The 25,101-nt window shown below is 42.0% G+C and overlaps 1 protein-coding gene across 1 annotated transcript in view; it reads left to right on the plus strand.

The window, feature by feature from the left end:
• LOC117535956 (gamma-aminobutyric acid type B receptor subunit 1-like) overlaps positions 1 to 25,101 on the plus strand; it is a gene marked incomplete at its 5' end in the record, with an annotated part of 74,474 nt that overhangs the window by 27,111 nt on the left and 22,262 nt on the right. Inside the window, 6 exon segments of the mRNA XM_034200635.1 lie at positions 12,129 to 12,279; positions 14,217 to 14,349; positions 17,091 to 17,207; positions 23,177 to 23,284; positions 24,341 to 24,434; positions 24,514 to 24,641. Of these exon segments, the coding sequence (XP_034056526.1) occupies positions 12,129 to 12,279; positions 14,217 to 14,349; positions 17,091 to 17,207; positions 23,177 to 23,284; positions 24,341 to 24,434; positions 24,514 to 24,641 (731 nt within the window).

Genomic DNA, 25,101 nt, shown 5'->3' on the forward strand with positions numbered 1-25,101 from the left:
TTGTTTTAATTTAGTCATCTATGTATCTTTAGTAGTGAATAAATACTTATTTTATAAAGAAACTGTTTACTTGTTTTTGTGTGTTTTTAAATGAAGTCTGAGTGAAATCCAACCTATTATAAGACTTTATTCATGATATATGCGATCATATTTCCTCTTTTAATAAAGAGCGGTGCCCCAAATGTATAAGTCTTAATAAAGTATTTTATTTAAATGTAATCTCTTAGGTTCGATAGCCAAAGTAGAGTGCAGTTAATGAATCCCTATTATTTCTACGCTACTAGTTCCATTTTTCTTGTGATCTGGCAATTTTTCAGGAATATTTTAAATTGGTGTTACCCATCTTACGGTGTTGAACTGTGCGTTCAGTGAATTTCATCCACTATGTATTTATTTTAATGTTTCTATGAGGTAATACATCTTGCCAAGGTATCAGTCACTGCAGCATCATCATCGTCCTCATCATCATCATCATCATCAACAGCATCGCTGTATGTATTGCATGTATTCATGGTTGCATGTACCCATTGATTGTATTGATTGTTGTCCTTGCACAACACATGGTTGAACAACAAAATGCAGGTTGTAGTGCATTTATGCTGACAAGAAGATACAAAACTAAAACAGATGCTCATTCCTGAAGGGCATTTGTTCTAGAATCAGGAATGTGAAGCAGAAACAAAAAACGATGTTGAATTCTGTGAGCTAAAGCATCACTGGCCCAAACATAGCCTACCACTGGTCTCTGCTACAACACAACAACCTCTGCTCTCCTGTTGCTGGGCAAGATCAGTAGAGCACTTCAACCATTCCACTGCGACAAAACTGTCGCCAGGAGCATGCTGGGTAGTGGAGCAGCTCCGTATCCCGGATCTCTTTCCTGTCTTTTAAACTGCTCTGGCATGGTGCTGTGGAGGTGTTGTGGTGAGTGGACTAACACTTAACCCAATCCCTGTTCTCCATATTGTTGCTCTACCTTTGAAGGATATCTAATCAACATAACATATTAACATTGTCTCTGACCGCAGCCATGTACAGGATCCCAGGATCAAATAAGGTTACTCATTTTGCACTCATCAATGTTAAAATAAATATGGAGCATACTCCCAAATTAAATGTATATTATTTGTAATATTACGTAACAAACAATGTCAGACTTGAACTTTCAGAAAAGTATCTTCTTATCGTATTTTATATTGATCATTGTATCTCTGTCATAGGCCAAACGTGCTATAACAAAGGGCGAAGAAAATGAGTTGTTAGTCATGTGTGTCTGTAGTTCAATTCATCTTTCATTTATAAAGAGCTTGATTGTGTTTGCACGGCATACTGCCTCCAGAATTGTTATTTAATAATTAATTGATCATTATTATTTTTGGAAGTGTGCAGAATGGAAAGTAATGCAATTAAAATCCTTTAATTTAATATACAGTAAATCCTGATCATTTCTGATGATCCTAGTGCGATCTCTGTCCCCCTCAATATACAGTCAGGTATTAACACCGCGCTACAGGCCTCTTCAGACACGCTCTGCTTGATGATGATGAAAGACCGTTTGTACCCACGTTTTTTATAAAAAGTCCTCTTTTCCTCCATGTTTTATGTTGTGTTGCCTGAGTATGACATACATCAAAAAACGCTGCTGTATGACTAATGAACAGCGTGCTTTTGAAGTCAGATTCTCAAAGTAATCCTCTGCATCACTCTGAGGTGACACATCCTCTGCTGCATAACAACCAGCTGCCTGCAACACATGGGAGCCCAGATCATCAGAACCAAGATACTTTATTCATCCCAGGGGGTGTTAGGTGTTTTTTGGAGAATTGCACCATATTAGAATAAAATAAATAAATGTTGATAAAACATAAGAAGTTGAAGTGAAAATGGGCAATAAAAGTCCTTGTGGGCACAGGGACACTCATGATGAAGACTCAGGCTCATGATGAAGACCCAGGCTCATGATGAAGACTCAGGCTCATGATGAAGACCCAGGCTCATGGTGAAGACTCAGGCTCATGATGAAGACCCAGGCTCATGATGAAGACCCAGGCTCATGATGACGACTCAGGCTCATGATGACGACTCAGGCTCATGATGAAGACCCAGGCTCATGATGACGACTCAGGCTCATGGTGAAGACCCAGGCTCATGATGAAGACCCAGGCTCATGATGAAGACCCAGGCTCATGGTGAAGACCCAGGCTCATGGTGAAGACCCAGGCTCATGATGAAGACATGATGAAGACTCAGGCTCATGATGACGACTCAGGCTCATGATGAAGACATGATGAAGACTCAGGCTCATGATGACGACTCAGGCTCATGATGAAGACATGATGAAGACTCAGGCTCATGATGACAACATGATGAAGACTCAGGCTCATGATGAATACTCAGGCTCATGATGAAGAAGACATGATGAAGACTCAGGCTCATGATGACGACTCAGGCTCATGATGAAGACATGATGAAGACTCAGGCTCATGATGAAAACATGATGAAGACTCAGGCTCATGATGAAGACTCAGGCTCATGATGAAGACTCAGGCTCATGATGAAGACATGATGAAGACTCAGGCTCATGATGAAGACTCAGGCTTATGATGATAGCATGATGAAGACTCAGACTCATGATGAAGCTGTCTGCAGAGTCCTGCATCGGGTCGGGTACCCGACGGGTGGTCCGCAAAAAAGTGATTCGCGGGTGGTATTTTTTCAAACGCTTTTTTCCGGGTTCGGTTCTGGGTAAAACAAAGATGATGCGGGTTGGGTCGCGGGTGTTGCATAATAAATATATTAAAATAATAATAATTTAGTTTAATGTTTAAATCCTCAGACGTCAGACCTCTCCCCCGCGGGAACGCGCATAATCATAACCTCTGCAGCGCATTAATCTGCTGCTGAGCGCGCCACATTCAAAATGGCTGAGGTGAAGCTCTAGCGGAGAATACAGCATTTTCAATAACACTTCCTCAAGAGCGAAATCCAACATCTGGGAGGCTTTTGGTGTTATCAGACCTAGATGGAGAAAATAACCAACATCCCACGCTTTTTGAGACAAATATGCAACTGCGTGTGTTAATAATTGCATGTTTTCACTACTCATATATATGCTGGTTCGAGTCGGGTTGCAGATCTTGTGCCGACGGGTCAGGTCGGGTTGCGGAACTAATTGGCAATATGTGCTGGTAGCGGGGCGGGTTCGGTATTGCACGTCAAGGGTGCGGGGCGGGAGCGGGTCTTGAAAATCAGACCCGTGCAGGACTCTGGCTCTCGGTCTAATCCCTGTCAACCCAAACAGTCCGGATGCCATCTATGGAAAAGTTGTCGTCAGATATCTCCTTGTGCAGCCATGTTTCCATAAACCACATTAAACTACACTCAGGGATGGGCAAATGGCGGTCCGTGGGCCGCATGCGGCCCCACCTCCTCTTTTTGTGGCCCTCAGATTAATTTATAAACAACGTATTAATTAAAAAAATTCAAATGTTTTTATTTATTCATTTTTACTTGTAGTACTGATACCGTCCACTAGACTCCTAGTTACGTGGCGAGCTACGTACATGACTTTGTTCAGCAGCCAAATACCGCGAACGAATCTGTGACGCGTTTGTGTGTATAGAGTGGCGAAGTCCCTCCCCTTCCGGTGGACCTCCATGGGACCTTATTTCGGAAAAATTATGTATTGAAGTCAATGGAGAGAGAAAGATTATCTTTCATTCCCGTTTGAATTGTGCCACGAATTACACATATGATGTTTGTCAATTTAAAAGATAATTTTGCCTGTCAAAAAAAAAAAAATGTATCGTAAAACTGTGAAGTAACAATTTTTTTGTGTGAAACGGTCAATGAACTACATCTCTGGTCTTACAACAACACACGTCACCAAGATGGCCGTCACTACTGTCTTGTAAACAAAACGATTGACTACCCTCACTATCACCACAATGAAACACGTCCAGAAGAATGTCATGCAAAGCTGCCTACCTGCCTTCCTTTGATTCTCTCTGAACTGCCTGGTCTTTTTAATGTTTAATGTCAGATGTGCAGATAGCATGAAGTACAAAAGATCGCCAATGTAGCGTTAGCATTTCTCCCCCGGACTTAAATGGTGTATTATAGAATGATCACACCGGTGTGACAGCACTCTTCAAAGGGTTCACGAAATATGACTACTACTCTTACTGTTAAACATTTTGGGTTACTTCATGTTAAGGCTAATAAATAATAATAAATGACAAGGCTAAGGCTGTAGTGCTAACTAACGTGCTAGCTACTAGCTAGGTAGCTAACTTGATCCAGCCACTCCTGGTCATTTCATCAGACGGGAAGCGAAAGAACGAGCAAGACCCAATGTTGGTATGATAACAACCTGGTACTAAGCATACAGGCATCTTGTTAAAGTTATCTTATCTATCTCTTATATTTAGCGGAGGAAAACAATTTTGACATCAGTTATGACATCATTTACGCGACTCTGGGATTTGTAGTCTATCTAGTTGCGTATTTTTCATAGTCTTATATTTCAACAGTTTTAAGAAAAACTGTGACTTTTTGACATGAAAATTATTTTTTAAGATTGACAAACATCATATGTGTAATTCATGGCACAATTCAAACGGGATCGAAAGATAAGTTTTCTCTCTCCATTGACTTCAATACATTATTTTTCCGAAATAAGGTCCCATGGACCGGAAGTAGATGGGCGTGACTTCGCCAATCTATTGTGTTTGCTTCCCGGGGAAACACTCACAAGAAACACCGGCTGTTGTTATGCCTGCTGTGATGTTAAGTTACCGCTTGTAATTATGCCTAAAACAAGCTTCAAAGTTGTATTTATCATCTGAATTTGACGAAACAAGTTTAATATTCTAAAATCCAAGACTTTGTTTATTTGAAAACAAACTGTCACAGCCCTGCCGTGTTATCTATGATTATACGCATTTCATTAATAATTTCAGTGGGAGGGAGGGGGAGCGGCGCTGAGGAACAGCAGAGTGCGGGTTGACAGGTGTCTGTGTTGACATTCCCCTTATTGTGCGTCAGCAGAGAGAGGCTACAAGTGTCTTAGGTTCAAGTTAGACAACTAATGCCTGGGTTAGTGTTCATGACTTCATGCTTATGTCATATCAATGGTTAATCTTAATGCACACACATTTTCCATGCTTTCCAATAGTTTAAAATAGTTTTATTCCACTGTTAAATAACCTGTTCAATACAAACATGCCACTTGTAAAAATTAAATAACATTTCTGTGAACTGATATTTGTTTAGTGAGTTTATTAGAGGATGGTCCCTGAAAGATTGTAAAATGTCAATGAAGATGTCAGACTTAGTATATTTGTTAATAATTACATATGGAATTTGTGTATGTGTGTGTGTTCCAAGTGAATCTGCGGCCCCCTGGTGGCCAGTACATCAATTATGTGGCCCCTACCACCATCCAAGTTGCCCATCCCTGCTCCAGATAATCCGTCTGGCTTCTGGCTAACGTCGTTAGCTTGTCTATTTCGTTCACCGTGATCTTGTGTTGCCCATGATGAGAGGGGGAGACACGGCTCAGATCTCCTTTTCTCCATAAACATGGATCCAGCTCTTGTCCTTCTTCGCTTGGTTAAACCGTTGTGACTCTAAGACCCCGTGACATCACAGTATTAACATCTCATTCAAACATGCCAGGACTCACAGATCAGCTGCTCTGCCGGAGGCTTCTGTCACTGCTCAAGCTTCAGAAGCTAATCTCAGGTTATAAATTGAATCTGCATAAAAGCGAACTTGTGACAGTTAATGCAGCAGCCATAGCCCATCCCCTCTCCGAGTTACCATTCAGAACATCGCTGGAGCACTTTAAATATTTGGGTGTATGTGTAACTAAAAACTATTCAGAACTATTTGAACGTAACTTTTCCCCTCTCTTAGCTAGGCTGTCCCAAGACATCCATCGTTGGTCACTCTTACCTCTGTCTGTCGCTGGTCGTATAAATTGTATTAAAATGAATGTGCTGCCCAAGTTCTTATATCTATTCCAGTGTATACCTATTTTCCTCCCCAAACACTTTTTCCACTCTCTTGATAGCGTAATCTCACCATTTATTTGGAACAAAAGCACCCCTAGAATCAAAAAAGACATTTTACAAAAGCCTAAACAGTTGGGTGGCCTTGCTCTACCCAACTTCTTGCTTTACTATTGGGCTGCAAACATTAGAACAATATTGTACTGGTGTCACACCAGCAGCCAGCCTCCATCATGGCTGCAGGTTGAAGAAGCCTCATGTAGTCCCTCTTCTCTGTTGTCCCTGCTGTGCCTCCCCCCAACATCGTCACCAACTTCACACTCCAGGAGTGTTGTAGTGAAAAGCTGCCTTAAAATCTGGAATCAGTTCAGGCGGCACTTTGGGCTACAGACAACACCTGTCTCTGCCCCAGTACATTCTAACCCTCTGTTTACTCCGTCAGTCATTGACAGGGCTTTTTTGATCTGGAAAGACCTAGGGATTGCTTCAATAAAACAGCTTTACATCAGTGGCATATTTGCTTCCTTCGACCAGCTAACTCAAGCTTTCAATTTGCAGCGCACTCATTTCTTTAGATATTTGCAAGTCCGCAATTTTGTTCGCAATCATTTTCCTGGCTTCCCTGCCCTCCCTCCTTCTACTCTTGTTGATACAATACTTGATGTTAACCCTAATCGCAAAGGTTCAATTTCCATACTGTATAATACTCTTCTCAAAAATCAGTTAACAACCTCTGATTCTTTGCGTAATGCTTGGTCTGAGGAGCTTGGTGAGGATATAGACCCTGCCACCTGGGAGCATGCTCTGAGTTGGGTCCACTCATCGTCTATCTGTGCTCGCCATGGAGTTTTACAGTGCAAAGTGGTCCACAGAGTTCACTGGTCTAAATGTAGGTTAGCTATCTACCCTGACATTGACTCAAACTGTGACTAATGTCATCAAGGACCTGCCAATCTCAGTCATATGTTCTGGTATTGCCCCACCCTTGCTCCTTTCTGGGCTTGTGTTTTTGACTCCCTCTCAGCCATCACATCTGCCAATATCCGACCCTCACCATTACTCGCCCTGTTTGGTGTCCTACCCACTGGCCTCAGTTGGGGGTAAACTGTCTCTTTGTTGATACCTTGTACCACAGTATTCAACTGTGTATCAATCTCACTCCATGTAGGAGGTGTATTGTATGTCTGTTGTGCTCATAAATAAATCATACAAAAAAAGAAACTGATGCACACACACACTCCTATTCTAACACTCTGTCATGCAGAGCCCATGGTGTAAATGGAATGTAAATTCAATGGAAACTAAATCCTGCTTTAGTTTAGGAAAGTGGCAGAGTATTTAAAAAAGAAAGAAGAACTAAATAAGACTAGAGACAGTTATGTGATTGGATCGAACCAGCCCGAACACCAATCAGGCCAGCAGGGTAAAGGGCAATGGCCCCTTCCCCACTTCCTTCCCCCTAAATCCAGGGCAGACCACCATCTTTGTACTCAGTGTGTATTGTGATCTAAACTATACACTCGTAGTACATAATGTTTGCAGATATCTAAATCGGCATCATTGTTAATTCAAATTGCTGTGCAAAGCGTTTTAAATCATTTTGTCAAAGCCCTAATTCTAGATTCTGAAATTATGTTTTGACTAAGATTCAGACTACCCTTCATGGGTAAGGGGTTTGTCTTGACAGATATCTGCATCTCAGTAGCAATAAGTGCAAATACAAACCGTGGTTTGGATATGTCGGCCAGGCATGGACACTTGAGTCATTTGGCGTCTGATATTTTAGATAACACAAACAACCAGAGATCCAGGAAACTGAAGTCATTTATGCAGTCTTTGCTGAAGTTTCATCTGGGCTAATATGTTGAGCTGAACACTATGTTAAAGAGAGATTGATAGATAGGTATATCATGATGTAGTAAGTAAAGTATATATATATACACTGAACAAAAATATAAATGCAACACTTTTGTTTTTGCTCCCATTTTTCATGAGATGAACTCAAAGATCTAAAACATTTTCTATATACAGAAAATAACCATTTATCTCAAATATTGTTCACAAATCTGAAAAAATCTGTGATAGTGAGCACTTCTCCTTTGCCGAGATAATCCATCCCACCTCACAGGTGTGGCATATCAAGATGCTGATTAGACAGCATGATTATTGCACAGGTGTGCCTTAGGTTGGCCACAATAAAAGGCCACTCTGAAACGTGCAGTTTTGCTTTATTGGGGGGGGTTTTGCTTTATTGGGGGGGGGGTTTGCTTTATTGGGGGGACCGCCATTTGCCTCACGCAGTGCAACACATCTCCTTCGCATAGAGTTGATCAGGTTGTTGATTGTGGCCTGTGGAATGTTGGTCCACTCCTCTTCAATGGCTGTGCCAAGTTGCTGGATATTGGCAGGAACTGGAACACGCTGTCGTATACGCCGATCCAGAGCATCCCAAACATGCTCAATGGGTGACATGTCCGGTGAGTATGCTGGCCATGCAAGAACTGGGATGTTTTCAGCCTCCAGGAATTGTGTACAGATCCTTGCAACATGGCGCCGTGCATTATCATGTTGCAACATGAGGTGATGGTCGTGGATGAATGGCACAACAATGGGCCTCAGGATCTCGTCACGGTATCTCTGTGCATTCACAATGCCATCAATAAAATGCACCTGTGTTCGTCGTCCATAACATATGCCTGCCCATACCATAACCCCACCACCACCATGGGCCACTCGATTCACAACATTGACATCAGAAAACCGCTCACCCACACAACGCCACACACGCTGTCTGCCATCTGCCCTGAACAGTGAAAACCGGGATTTATCCGTGAAGAGAACACCTCTCCAATGTGCCAGACGCCATCGAATGTGAGCATTTGCCCACTCAAGTCGGTTACGACGACGAACCGGAGTCAGGTCGAGACCCCGATGAGGACGACGAGCATGCAGATGAGCTTCCCTGAGACGGTTTCTGACAGTTTGTGCAGAAATTCTTTGGTTATGCAAACCGATTGTTGCAGCAGCTGTCCGAGTGGCTGGTCTCAGACGATCTTGGAGGTGAACATGCTGGATGTGGAGGTCCTGGGCTGGTGTGGTTACACGTGGTCTGCGGTTGTGAGGCCGGTTGGATGTACTGCCAAATTCTCTGAAACGCCTTTGGAGACGGCTTATGGTAGAGAAATGAACATTCAATTCACGGGCAACAGCTCTGGTGGACATGCATGCTGTCAGCATGCAAATTGCACGCTCCCTCAAAACTTGACATCTGTGGCATTGTGCTGTGTGATAAAACTGAACATTTCAGAGTGGCCTTTTATTGTGGCCAGCCTAACGGCCCGTCTACACTACAGGCATAACAAAATCTTGAAGCTGGGCGTGTCTGCGGCTTGGCGATTTCTCACGCCAAAAGCGACCAACAACCAATCACATGAATCTCCCGTCCCCGACATACAAAGCAATAGCAATGTTAAAACGAAGTAAACTGGATATAAAATCCCCAAACAGACGAAAACCTACCAGTTTCACCCACTGTCTCTGCCACCTCCCTCCATGCCTGGTTCCTCCGGTTTGTATCCCGGTAAATAGTTCTGGTCGTAAAGAACCGGGTGATTTGCTACCGTAATTTCTCGTTTGGAATATGAGGAAATGAACTGCGGTCTGGCTCTCCCAGCTTGCACGCGGTTTGATTGGCTAGCGCTTGTACTGGAGGGATTTGCATAAACGGGATTTGATTGACTGATGCCAAGCATCGAGCCTCAAAAGTTGAACATTGCTCAACTTTTGATGCTCGCGATGCTTGCAAAGCCACGCTCCGCTCCCCACAATGCAGTTCGGCGAAGATTCAAAATCAACTACGTCACCCCATTCAAGTGAATGGGCGAAGCGTTGAAAGCTTTTTTCGATGCCTGTAGTGTAGACGGGCCGTAAGGCACACCTGTGCAATAATCATGCTGTCTAATCAGCATCTTGATATGCCACACCTGTGAGGTGGGATGGATTATCTCGGCAAATGAGAAGTGCTCACTATCACAGATTTTTTCAGATTTGTGAACAATATTTGAGATAAATGGTTATTTTGTGTATATAGAAAATGTTTTAGATCTTTGAGTTCATCTCATGAAAAATGGGAGCAAAAAAAAAGTGTTGCATTTATATTTTTGTTCAGTGTATATATGTTTTGAAGCCACTTGATGGCCAGGCACAGATAGCTAGTATCAACAAATGTGAAGTCTATGCCAACCTCATGGTGAGCAAAGAGCAAATAGCATATCATGTGAATGCAGCTTTAGCATGACTTTGAACTCTGGCTGGCCTGGATCTACATGTAGTCAGAAAAAAACCATAAATATTGGAATACAATTAACTCCCAATTTCTTTCTTTGTGTTTGCTGTGGAAAGAGACACGGTTGAAGCCTAGACGCTAGATATAAACACTGTAAATATTTACATTCATACAATAATCCACTCCACATCAGCAGACTTACTAGATACTAAATCTGATGCTCTGTTAAGAACACATCATGTTTTTTTTAATGGAAGTAACCCGATCTACCCATTGAGGGTTTGGTTTTTATTTAAAAGTTGGATTTTAGACTTCTTCTATGAAAATGCACGTCTTTAGTTAGAAAACGATTTATTTAATTGTTCTTCCATTATAGTTGCTGTCCACCATTCCATTGAGTTCTCATTACAACTAACTGCTGTCACTCACTGTTCAATTCCTCCTCTGCTCCAAACAACGTAGTACTTCAATGAAAAGGTTTTCATTCTCATTTGTTCAAAATGAATTTGAAACAATGCAAAGATAAGACAAGTAAAACATCATAATTTGTTTTCATTAAAAAGACAGGGTTGTGCTACAGAATCCAGTTAAAGTATCATTTTGCTTCAAAAGAAGAAAAAAAAGATCATCGCTAATATAATTATTTGACACAAATGCGTAGGCTATCATATGGTGATTCATTTCTCAGGTTTGTCACTGCCTTATTCAAATGAAAATTGTGCATCATTGAGCAGGCCTTGCACTCTATTATTCAAATGTTTCTTGGTAAAATTGGAAAATGGCTCATGAATAATGCAAAGTGGAGGTCAATGAGTGAAATCAACTGAAGAGTGAAAGTGTCTCTCAGTTCTGAACCCTGTCTGTGCACCCGTCAGAGTCGGTTGCGATGTGAACGCTAAATGAACCTTGGTAATAGAGCCGCACTAAGTGACTGTGTGTGATTCACAACAATCACAAAGGGGACATTTCCACTGCAGGGCCTTCCACGGCTTAGTACGGTATAGGTAGGCCTTGGTAGGAACAGGCTCACTTTATGCTGCGTTTCCATTACAGTTTAGTAGCTGGGGCAGTAACTATAGTAACGCAGTGTTGGCGGAGCCATGACTTCATCTTCAATGCGAAACACAAAACCAACATCAGCTGTTAGCTGTTAGCACTCAGAGCTCACAGCTCCTCATATCTGTTCAGAAACTAGACTGAAGTTAAACAAGTACAAACCACAGACTGCCTGTGTCATGGCAAATACAGTCGCTGCTTTATTTATGACTGTAGGCCATTGTTGTGAGTGAGGACGGTCGGAGCATATACAACGTTAGCTTAGCCGATCTCCATTCAGAAAACACGCATTTTAAAAGGTGTTTCGTCTGCAGACTTGTCAAAGCATTAATTCATGGTTTTTACTAACCGGTATCAGTATGTTGTTACTTCGGCATCACTTTGAAACGTGTATTACAATTAAATCACGGTCAAATATGTTCATTTTGTTGTAGTTGTAGCCCCCTTGCCAGCGATTCTCTCTCTCTAGTTTAGTATATTCAGCCCGGTTGTTGGCCCGGAAAGAACCTGGATTTTGGAGAGCCAGAAAAACTGTGAAAAAGTACCCATTAGCCGGAACTACCCCTAGCGCAACAAAAAACGGGCCGGGTTTGGCACGGCACGCTTAAACCGTGCTACGCGCTGCAGTGGAAATGCGCCATTAGGCTGCGGCACGGCTGGAAACTGCACTGAAACACAATGAAGCAGAGACAGGAAACATGGGATGTGTTCACCTCATCCCTTCTTCCCATACAGTCTCCTCCTCCCTCTCACAGCCTCCTCTGTGTCTCCAGGCCCCGGCCCCCCTGCAGACCAAACAGTGGTCATCGAGGAGTTCCGCTACCTGTCCCAGAACATCTTCGTGTCTGTGTCGGTCTTCGCTGGGTTGGGAATCCTGCTGGGAATCGTCTGCCTCACCTTTAACATCTACAACAGCAATGTCAGGTAAAAAAGCTCAGACTTACTAGGTATGGATTAGAGGCTGAGCTATAAGCAGAGGTGGGAAGTAATAGAGTACAAATACTTTGTTACTTTGTTAATTTGTCTGGTATCAGTACTTTACTCCACTACTTATTTTTCTGACGACTTTTTATTTTACTTCTTACATTTTGAACACAAATACCTGTACTTTCTACTTCTTACATTTTGAAAACAAATACCTGTACTTTCTACTTCTTACATTTTGAACACAAATACCTGTACTTTCTACTTCTTACACTTTGAACACAAATACCTGTACTTTCTACTTCTTACATTTTGAACACAAATACCTGTACTTTCTACTTCTTACATTTTGAACACAAATACCTGTACTTTCTACTTCTTACATTTTGAACACAAATACCTGTACTTTCTACTTCTTACATTTTGAAAACAAATACCTGTACTTTCTACTTCTTACATTTTGAACACAAATACCTGTACTTTCTACTTCTTACACTTTGAACACAAATACCTGTACTTTCTACTTCTTACATTTTGAACACAAATACCTGTACTTTCTACTTCTTACATTTTGAACACAAATACCTGTACTTTCTACTTCTTACATTTTGAACACAAATACCTGTACTTTCTACTTCTTACACTTTGAACACAAATACCTGTATTTTCTACTTCTTACATTTTGAAAACAAATACCTGTACTTTCTACTTCTTACATTTTGAACACAAATACCTGTACTTTCTACTTCTTACACTTTGAACACAAATACCTGTACTTTCTACTTCTTACATTTTGAACACAAATACCTGTACTTTCTACTTCTTACATGTTGAACCCAAATACCTGTACTTTCTACTTCTTACATGTTGAACACAAATACCTGTACTTTCTACTTCTTACATTTTGAACACAAATACCTGTACTTTCTACTTCTTACATGTTGAACCCAAATACCTGTACTTTCTACTTCTCACATGTTGAACACAAATACCTGTACTTTCTACTTCTCACATGTTGAACACAAATACCTGTACTTTCTACTTCTTACATGTTGAACTCAAATACCTGTACTTTCTACTTCTTACATGTTGAACCCAAATACCTGTACTTTCTACTTCTTACATGTTGAACACAAATACCTGTACTTTCTACTTCTTACATGTTGAACACAAATACCTGTACTTTCTACTTCTTACATGTTGAACCCAAATACCTGTACTTTCTACTTCTTACATGTTGAACACAAATACCTGTACTTTCTACTTCTTACATGTTGAACACAAATACCTGTACTTTCTACTTCTTACATGTTGAACACAAATATCTGTACTTTCTACTTCTCACATTTTCCAAACAGCTGGTTCCTTTAGTCTGAATGTGTGTTTGGTGGCGTGATCATTATTCTTTAGAGTCATTGCGTGCCTATTGATTTGAACACGATCCGTGTATCCATCATTTCCTGGTCTTCTCTAAAGAAGAGGGACCAATGGAAACGTTGTCATGTTGCCGTTGTTCAGCATGGAAACATTCATTAGCTAACAATGACATTATTGTTCTATTCATATAAAGGGAGGTCAGGTACTCTTTAAAACAGCTGCTAGGTATGGGTACTTTTTACTGAAGTACATTACAAAGCCCATACTTCTTTACTTTTACTTGAGTAAAGAAGTTTAGTCAGTACTTCTACTTTTACCAGAGTATTTTTAAACACGAGTATCTGTACTTCTACTTGAGTAAAGGATGTGTGTACTTTTGCCATCTCTGGCTATCAGACCAGTTTGATCGGACTGGACTATGTGAGTAAGAAAGGGTGCACTAAGGCAAGAGACAAACATTTGAATGGCCAAACATTCCCCTGACCCTTTTTGAAAATGTAATTTGGACATGTACATATCTAGAAATGCAGAACTCAGTGTGTATGTGTGTGTTGCTGCAGGTACATCCAGAACTCCCAGCCCTACCTGAACAACATGACTGCAGTGGGCTGTATGATGGCTCTGGCCGCGGTCTTCCCTCTGGGCCTGGACGGCCTGCACGTCAGCGCGAGACACTTCCCCGCCGTCTGCCAGGTACTGGCTAAAGAACATTATTATTGGATTTCAAACTTACTGAATATTGGTTTAATGTGGAGAGAGGCATGCAATGTAAGGTGAATACTCAGACTCATGGTGGATACATGGTGAAGCTCTCGCTGCAATCCTCGTTGGCCCAAACGTTCCGGAAGCCAAATATATCCTGGTGAAGCCATTTGTTTCCATAAACACTGGAGATGCTCTTTCTGAATACTAAGTAACAGTGTTAAAATAAGAAGATTTGTACTGGACTTAATTCAGGGTTAGGGTTAGGGGTTGAGTTAGGCTTAAGTATACGGAACCTGACGTAAAGTTACTCAGTGTTAACTTTTGGGTTTCCATGGGACACCTCGGTAACATCCTTTGTCGTTGACCTCGTAATACTAACTCTGGCCACTTGAGGTCACTGCCTAAGAATACATGTATTAATGGATGGTAAGAAGCCATTTGCACGTAAGACGTTTTGGGTCCTTTTTTATGGGCGGCGTTACATACTGTCGCGTTGAACATCATAATTGGTGTGACTCTAGGGTTATTTGTAACTCCAAAAACTTGGAGTTTCAGGCTCTGCACTTTCCCTCCTCACCTCATACCTGAAAGACCGTACCTACAGGGTGACTTGGAGAGGGTCTGAGTCCGACCCTTGTCAATTAACTACGGGGGTCCCTCAGGGCTCTGTTCTTGGTCCCCTCCTCTTCTCCCTGTACACAAACTCGCTCGGATCAGTCATTAGCCCGCATGGTTTTTCTTACCACTGCTACGCTGATGACACCCAATTAATTCTGTCCGTTCCCCGCTCAGAGACCCAGGTTGTTGCACGCATCTCTGCTTGTCTAGCTGACATCTCTCAGTGGATGTCTGCTCACCACCTCAAGCTCAACCTTGACAAGACTGAGCTGCTTTTCCTCCCGGGAAAAGATTGTCCCACTCTTGACCTAACAATCAACATCGGCACCTCAGTTGTTTCCCCGACTCAGACTGCAAGGAATCTGGGTGTGACCCTAGATAACAACCTGTCCTTCACTGCAAACATCGCTGCTACAACCCGTTGCTGCAGATACACGCTTTACAACATCAGGAGGATGCGTCCCCAGCTGACTCAGAAAGCGACTCAGGTTCTGGTCCAGGCTCTCGTCATCTCACGCCTAGACTACTGCAACTCCCTCCTGGCTGGTCTACCTGCATGTGCAATCCGACCTCTGCAGCTCATCCAGAATGCAGCGGCTCGTCTGGTCTTCAACCTTCCTAAATTCTCCCACACCACTCCGCTCCTCCGCTCCCTTCACTGGCTTCCGGTAACTGCTAGAATCCACTTCAAGACACTGGTACTTGCTTACCATGCTGCGAATGGATCTGGCCCTTCCTACATCCAGGACATGGTTAAACCGTACACCCCAGCGCGTGCACTACGCTCTGCATCAGCCAAACGACTCGTTGCGCCCTCGCTGCGAGGGGGACCCAAGTTCCCATCGGCGAAAACACGTGGGTTTGCTGTCCTGGCTCCAAGATGGTGGAATGAGCTCCCCATTGACATCAGGACGGCAGATAGCTTGCACATCTTCCGGCGCAAACTGAAAACTCATCTCTTTCGACTCCACTTCGAGCGTTAGAACTATTAACGAAGCACTTTTATACTAATAAAGGACTGGCTTACCTAAAGCCAGTTGAGTAGCACTTGAAATGTTTGGCTCTATGAAACCTGATGTACTTATATGATTCTGTTTTCTTCAAGGTTGTGTCTTCCTGGTCGAATGTACTTATTGTAAGTCGCTTTGGATAAAAGCGTCAGCTAAATGCAATGTAATGTAATGTAATGTAATTTGCTCTTAGCAATAATTTTCCCGACTGGCGTGTCAAGTGAAACTGAGAGTCGAGGTAATGATCGCTAAGAGCAATTAACCCTGACGTTTTTCATGGCAGTCAGAAATACATGCTAATTTAAATGTTGTTATCTCTCAACCTATGCAACCTGTCCATCTCATCAAAGTTGTCGCTTTTTTGTGGCCTTTTTCTGATTTGACATTTTGTGCAGGTGGCTAAAAAGCTAACAATTATGTGAATGATTAAGCTAGGAAGAGGGCATCCCTGTTCCTGATCCTGCATAAAGCTGTGATTCGTCAGTTGTTTTCCCACTTAGGTGAAACATCCATCAAGAGGCACAATACCAGATCTATTTTAGTCATCCCTAAACTAAAACTAGATGTGGAGGGTGACTCACATGCCTGGCACCAGGATAAACGTGGTGTTGGCATTCATGCAGTTCACCTGTATCCCTATTCAGGAAACAATTTGTATTCAATAAATTACAGTTCAGACCATAAAATGACTGCAAGGTAGGGATACTTTTGGTAAACTAGTTCAGTCCCCCTAGCTCTTGTTACATGTGAACGTTTCATTCCCCCAGAAATAAGATCAGAGCCAAACCAAATCCTTTACGCAAAGGAAGAAAACATTTAGTTTTAACCCCAGAACTATTCTGTTTTTTCAAGTCTTTAAGCTCACACTGTACCTCATGTGGTCAGCTGATAGCTGAGTGCTACAGTAGAGGTAGACGTACAATGCTGTATTACGGAGCACAGCTTTGGAGCTTATGTTCATTTCAAGGTCATTTCTGAAGGGCTATGAAACTCAAACAGGGCTTAATGTGGCTGCATGACTGAAGAGCTGATTTGATTAATCTGTTTGATTTATTAATCAGTTTAATTATACCGTCTTTCATATATTTTCCTCTTTGCTAGTTCCGCCTCTGGCTGCTGGGTCTGGGTTTCAGCCTGGCTTATGGCAGCATGTTCACCAAGATCTGGTGGGTCCACACCGTCTTCACCAAGAAGGAGGAGAAGAAGGACAAGAGGAAGGTAAATGTGGAAGCTATGGATTAATGTTCCAGGAGGCAACTAAGTCCACCCAGAGATCTGTATGCCAAGTGAAGGAGGGGGGGGGGGTTGGGTTGGGTTTACTTAATCATCATCCCAGTCAGGGGCGAGCTCCACAGCCGGAGATGATTCCACGATCACTCTCTGCCTCCAGTTGGCTCGCTGCTGGCCCTCCAGCGTTGTGAAGCATCTATTGGTCACTATATTGCTGTAAACATGGCAGGACGTCCCCATCCACACCACAGGCTACCGGGGGGGGGTTATCCAAGACAGGTGTTTGGTTGGAGAAGACGTGTAAGCTCAATTGGGACCCTGGCACTATAGGATAGCTTTTCCCAAAACACCAAGCATAGCAGTGTTGGTGCAGTCCAAATACCAGTAAAACTAAATCCAATTTCAATAGCTGATATTATTATTAGGGCCGGGACTCGATTAAAAAAATTAATCTAATTAATTAGAGGCTTTGTAATTAATTAATCGAAATTAATCGCATTTTTAATCACATATAAATATTTGACCTGAGAACAGTGAGAAGCAATTTTTTTCACATGGATTTTAGTATACCATTAGGCGCATTCACACCGCAGTACTTTTCCCACAAAAGTTCATGATAACTTAGTTCATGAGAACTCTTTGAACCTGGGGGTGGATTAGGCAAATGAAGCCGCTGACGTCACTTCTTCTTCTTCTGCTTTGGGTTTACTGGCATGCCGCAAACCACTTCACGGCGTATACTGCCGCCCAAAGTCCTCGGAGTTGGGGACTGGCTTCAGTAGAAGCTGCTGGGAGTCCCAGCAGCTTCTACTGAAGCCTTCCGAGTAAATCGCCAGAACGCCGACACCTCCTCATCTCCACCGCTCCCATGTTTTATTTTGTGTTGCCATAAGTTAGTATCTCTGCGTTTCTGCGCTGGGCTAATGCTAATAATGCTAATGCGAGGATAATAAAATGGCGGCTTCACAAAACTTTTTGGGAGTTTTACGGGGCGTGGTTTGCAATCCGCCCAGCCAATCAGAAATATAGCTCTTTTCTCACAAGAGAGCCGTACGAAAGTCCCTGCTCTCTAGCAGCTCTCTGCTCTCTAGCAGGGACTTTCGTGGGGGTAAAAAGGTTCTCATGAACTAATTTTAGTACCAGCTCTTTTTGGTGTGAACGCGATAAAAGAGGCTAATGTCCACGCTAGCTTTCACGCTAGCTGCTATATGTTTTGCATTGAGGTGATACTTGAGGCTTGATGTGCTGCGGTGATATGCGAATTCCTTTTTGCATAATTTGCACACAACCGTGCTCTTATCGACGCTTCCATCCGTCCGTTTTTTAAAACAACATTTCCCACTGTTGTTCACTGTGGTTTGTTGTTGTCTGAAGTCATGAACGTTAGTTGGTGCTCCAGTATAATCGGTACGCCTGAAACTCATCCAGTGAGAAACGTTCCGCGGTGCAAAAATAAGTGCGATTAAAATGCGTTAATTTTTTTAACGCGTTAATTTTTGTGTAATTAATTAATCTTAATTAACGCGTTAAAGTCCCGGCCCTAATTATTATGTTTTATTAACTAGACCACTGGTTTTTTAACCCACACCGCCTAGTGGTTAAAGCACGTTATTGAATTTTGTTGTTGAATGTTATATTTGATGAAAACATTTAAATATTAAGAGTAGCCTACATACAAAATAGGGGGAAAGTAGAAGGTCAATGATAGAAATATAGAATAGAAAATATCAAGAAGATACTGTAGTGATCTCTACAATAAAACAGTTTAGTGCAGGACGTCCAAAGATATTAATAAGAGGATGTGCAAAACAGACAAACTAATAAGGCTTTATTTAAACATTAAAGAATACATTAAGTTAAGGTCTTCTTTTGAATAAGAAAAAAAAGTTGGGGGTATCTCTCTCTCTCTAGGTCGTCCTCAGGCGAGCCCTCCATCGTCGCTTCCAGTTATCCCGGTTCTCCCAGGCCCCAAGGAAGTGCGCCGGACTCAGATGAAAATATTCGTGGTGGCCAAACGGCGGTACTGCATATCCGTTTGGTTGCCATGCCCGGAAACACTTTTTCCCATTGACTTACATGGGGAAAGAGTGGTCTGTAAATTTAGCAGTCGGAGGCCCCGGTTGTGTTCGGATAGTTTAAAAATCAGCTCCTAACGTCTAACCCTATCGTCTATTCCTTGACCTCTGAGTGAAACGTCACGGGGTTAAGGGATAGTGGATAGGAGAATTCTAAAGGATTTAGGAGAAAAGACTGCGGTACTTTAGAGAATCCGAATGCACTTTCACTATCCGACGTGTTTATGATGCGCCAGCGGACGTCCTGAATGTGCGTCTGCTGCTGTGGGGAAACTATGGAAACTACAGTTTTCTATACAGCGGACTACAACATGGATGTTTAATAAGAACGAGGGACTACTGTAAACTCATCTAGAGACTCTGCACCGTGCTCTGATGCTGTTGCTTTATGCTTTATGAACGTGGACAACAGAGAAACATTCTTCATGACCAAAGTTGGAATTGAAATAAAAAGGAAAGTGAAACTTATGCTCGTCACCCTCTCCCTCCGGTCCACATTAATACAAATGATCCCAATACGTATGATTGTATGAAAAGATCTTAAATTCAATACAGATGTATTTATTATAAACGTTAGTCCTTAACATCTATCACTGTGTATATCACCATTCAAACATCTTTTAAAAGTTGAACAAACCCCACACAGCTCAGTAAAGACTGTGAAATGTTGACTTTATTTGATCATTTCAGTAAAAACTAACGTTCATATTTCTCTTTTTGATTATAATACTGATGAACGTTCAGAACAAAGCACTTTGGCAACTTACCACATACGTTTTAAAAAGCTTAATAAGCACCGTAACGTTCATGATATCATTTCTCGGTCATAATCGTTTGTTTCCGTGAACGGCCGACTGTTGTGTGACGTCAAATGCTGCGGCTGCAAGGCATTGTGGGGCAGCATTTTCTCCTCTCCTTTCGGTTAGGGAGGTCCAGTGGTTCCTAAGCTAAAGGAGGTTATAAAGGAAGTTTGAAACCTCCTTTCCTTTCATTTAGAGAATTCGAACGGCACTTATCATGGCTGCCACTGAGGGACTTCCGGGTCATTTCACTCCGTTAGGAAGGTTCCTAAGCTAAATGGACTATTCGACTGCAGCCTCAGTCTCAGGTCGGTTAAATGGAATCCTTGCGTCCCTCACTTGCGTCGTTTCCCTGCGACTAGTCCCTCCCACCAGGGAAGCTTGGAGAGACGCAAGGAAACCACGAGAAGCAGGGAAATTAGTTTTAAGAGCAATGGGACGTCCTTTCCTTAGGAGCGTCACGTGAAGCGACGTCCGTTTGTGATGACGCCGCACAGCTGATCGTCTGACAGCAGCTCTGTCCCCATTGTTTTCACAAACACCCCCACCACACATTTACTGACACAAACATTTGTATCATCTGTTGTAGATCCAAATACATGAAATAAAATAAGAACTCATTCTCAAAAAAGATAAATGCCATTCTTAAAATGTATAAACGAACATTAGTTTGATTAATATTGATTAGAGTGCACAATAGAAATACAAATAATTGAGAGAAGAAAAACAGATATGTTATCTATCAAAACCCAGTTAGATTAACATTCATTGAAACAAAACACGGTATAAACTGAAGAGTGACTCCCGTGAGGTTCATGTATTTTCTTCACTCCGCTGGGAAACTGCTCTCATGTCAAGAAGCATCAGATCAGTGCATGCACGGCATCGTCCAATCAGTGAGCGATACACAGTAAGGGGGCGGGGCGAGTATCTGAGGATTTCATCAAAGGATGGTCTGATGGTTCCTCGGTTATCGCTCCTCCGTTATCGCTCCTCGCTCCTCCGGCAGAAATAAGAACCATGGGACGGTACTCAAGATGGCACAGACAAATCAACTTCCGGTGAGACCGAGGACCGAGGAGCGAGGAAATGAAAATAGTCGACCTGAGACAGGGCCGGATTCTCTAAAGTACCGCAGTCTCGTCTCCTAAGTCCTTTTGAATTCTCCTATCCACTATCCCTTAACCCCGTGACGTTTCACTCAGAGGTCAAGGAATAGACGATAGGGTTAGACGTTAGGAGCTGATTTTTGGATTATCCGACCGCAACCCAGTTTTGGAAAGTCTGCCGTGGTTCCATTCCATTTCAAAGAGCTGTTTGACACTTGGCGTAACCTTGTCGCACAGCCACTCCAACATCCAATCACAGAGCTTGAGGGTTTGTAAAGCAAGGCGGATGTTGTAGTACCAAACGATAGCTGGGGATTCTGGGTAGTGTAGTGTCTTCGGAAACTGTAGTGTCTAAACTCCTACAAAACTATTTGTTTCTCTGATTCAAAGGTTAAAAACAGAAAAGCATTGTACACAATTTAAACCAATCAATATTGTGCAATTAACAAGGATAAACTGATGTTTTTTAGTGGATGAGTAATGCAGATATCACTGTGTAATCATTTGACAGTGAGAGGAATATATCCGGTTTTATTATGAAAACTTTGAGACCGGAAAAACTGTTTTCACCCACGCTAACTTTACATGGAAGCTGCCTGGCGAGACCTCAAATCATCTTCGTATATCTATCAAACTATAGATCCTACACATCGACTGGACGTAGATTATAAAAGTACAATATACACTTCTCGCTAGAAATCGAATCAAAAAGCATTTTAATGGCCAAACTATTCTACAATTTAGGATTTTCCAGAGAGGGTTATTTGTGAATAAAAGAATCTCCGGAGCGTTTGCAATCAACGGGAGCATGTTGTTTCTTACACGACCACTACAGGTGCTACACTTTAAAACGTGACTCAGGGTCGTAATAAGCTGCTGAACAATCGACCTATATGGTCGTTTTTTGTAGGAGGACAGGCTGCTTTTTTCAGATATATTCACTTTGAGTAAGTCATACCATTGTAAGTGCTGGTGAATCAGTTACAAGGCCTAAATTAACTATTGAAGAGCTTTTTTTACTTGTAGAATTTAATTACCGAGGTACAATCGAATGATGTGTTTTCAGTCTGTGACGGAAGATCTGCAAACTTTCTTCTGTCCTGATGTCAATGGGGAGCTGATTCCACCATTTAGGAGGCAGATTAGCAAACAGGCGTGTTTTTGAGGGGTCCCTGGGTCCCAATCACAGTGAGGCAGTAGCAAGCTGATTGGCCGATGCAGAGCAAAGTGCACGCATTGGAAGGGACGAAAACGTATCTCCGGCTCTAGTAAATGCCTAGCCAACTGTTGCTCTATATCGTACAGGAAATGAAAGAAATAAAGAGACATGTTTCTATGCTTTATTGGCGCCTTTGTGAACATTAAAGCATGTAGAGACACACAATACAAATATGAACCTGAACATGAGCAGAATAGAACCCGTTTAACAAATACTCTGCTTCTAGTAATGTAGTTTGAATATTGCCAGTCCACATTTCAAAGTTATTAGGTTAGATTGGCACTAAACATTAGACTAAAACAAATGTCATTGTGAACATTTCCGAGATATACCCAGCTTTATCTCTGCTCTGCCTTTGCAACGCTTCCTAAAAGCACCAGCTGGCGTGAAGACTGGATAAGATTGTGCTCAAAAAGAAATATTCACTCCAGCTGAATAAACAGAAAGCTGTGATTTTATGCAACAAAATCAATATCCACTTTGTAGCGTTGGAGCTGTTCTCACAGAATGTGTCTTTCTTTAGGGCGAGAACATAAAGGTACACCTTTGTTTATTATCGACTGAGTGAGGGTCTCTGTCAGGCCCGCTGCTCCCAGGCCAGATTGAATTGGTTCAGTTAGTGATGGATCATTGGTCTCTCTTCAGCTCAGACCGCTCTATTTATGGCTTCATAAATCTCTCTCTCACACAATCAGAAAGAGAGGATTTGTGCATGCTCCTGATCCCTGCTTCAGTGACCCCTGTTTCCCCACAGCACCTGGAGCCGTGGAAACTCTACGCCACAGTCGGCGTGCTGCTGGCCATCGACATCTTACTGCTCATGCTCTGGCAGATTGTTGACCCTCTACATATCACAGTGGAGGTATGATCACACGCTCCACTGTTATTTCTTCAGAACTTGCCAAAAACATTAAATATCATTAATTTATTTGTTACAATAATGGGGGTGGGAGACGTGGGAACCACAGAGTTGTTTGTTCAAGTCCTGATTGGACCAAACAATAAAGAAATGCTAATATAATATGTGGACTGCTAGCTGGAAATGTATCCTCTGGGATTAATAATAATATTAATATTGTATTATTATTATTATTATTATTATTATTATTATTATGTATTCCTTATTTAAATGAACTGGTGTTAAAACAAATTAAATATTAAACATAACTAAATGAGAAATTCACTTTTTACAATTATTTTCTGCTACATTAACATATGGATTAAAGTGATTTATTAATTGAAAAGTTTTTCAACAATTCAAGTTTAATGAAGTTATGTGTTTACATTACACAATAAATGTCAGTTATGTAATGTTCCAAAACGCCCAGTAAGTGTAAGAAGCATATTCTAGCTATACTGTTTGCAATAAAGATTAATTAATGCATTTTTCTATAGTTAGATTTTAATTATTAATTTGGCAGTATTTTACGCAAGAGTGTAATATTCTGATTATTCTGTCAGTCAGGCCCTTTAAATGTTTAGGGCAACAAATAAAAACTGATAACTTCCGCTATCAATTATTCTGTAATGATCTTTCTTATTATTGATTCATCATTTCATCACACACAATACTGGCAGAATGAACAAAAACTTCAAATTTGAAAAATCTGGTATCTGGCAAATATTTCCAATTTCTCCATGATGAATGACGATATCGGTTTCAGTACAGATCCTATAAATACTCAATTTTGTTCTATTGTAATTAGTTTCACTCATTTTAATTTTGGCACTAATTAAGCATTTTTAAGCCAATTTTGATGAACTTATTATATTGAAACATTAGCAGACACAGACTTAAAATAGTCTCACTTGAGCAAATGTACTTTCCCTAAATCAAAGATGTCACATGTATTCTGTAGAGGTTGTAGTGTGTTGCTTCTCCTCACCTGTGTGTTCATGTTGTGTGTGTGTGTTAAAGAAATTCACCAGAGAAGCCCCCAAAGGAGACCTGGACGTCCTGATCCAGCCTCTCCTGGAGCACTGCAGCTCTGAGAAGATGAACACCTGGCTGGGTGAGTGGAGTCAGTGGACATGATGTGGAGAATGTCCAACCACTGGCCTGGTCTATAAAACTGTGTGTGATGCCCTCAGGTGTGGTGTACGGATACAAAGGCCTGCTGCTGCTGCTTGGCATCTTCCTGGCCTACGAGACCAAGTCCATCTCCACGGAGAAGATCAACGACCACCGGGCGGTGGGCATGGCCATCTACAATGTTGCTGTGAGTAACACTGTGTGTGTGTGTGTGTGTGTGTGTGTGTGTGTGTGTGTGTGTGTGTGTGTGTGTGTGTGTGTGTGTGTGTGTGTGTGTGTGTGTGTGTGTGTGTGTGTGTGTGTGTGTGTGTGTGTGTGTGTGTGTGAGAAACCTGTGTTTTTGACTGTTGGAGCCTGCGGTCTGTCTGTCTGGGCCATCTGGACTGCTTTTGGTAGTCAGCTGATGCTGTGGGACAGAGGATGAGCTGAGGAGTTATACAAAAAACTGTTTCATGTGCGCACTTGTCGTTGCCCCCCCCCCCCCCACACACACACACACTAGGGGTTTCACCAACTAATCGACTAGTCGACTACCTTTACCACTAGTCGGCGCTGTAGGCCCTAGTCGTGAAAAAAATGGAGGTAAACGAGGTGCTGCAAAATGCTCCAAAACACGTCTGACATTCTTATGTATGGCAGTACTTCAA

The sequence above is a fragment of the Gymnodraco acuticeps genome, unplaced genomic scaffold (assembly GCF_902827175.1).
Source record: "Gymnodraco acuticeps unplaced genomic scaffold, fGymAcu1.1, whole genome shotgun sequence".
Taxonomy (NCBI): Eukaryota; Metazoa; Chordata; class Actinopteri; order Perciformes; family Bathydraconidae; genus Gymnodraco; species Gymnodraco acuticeps.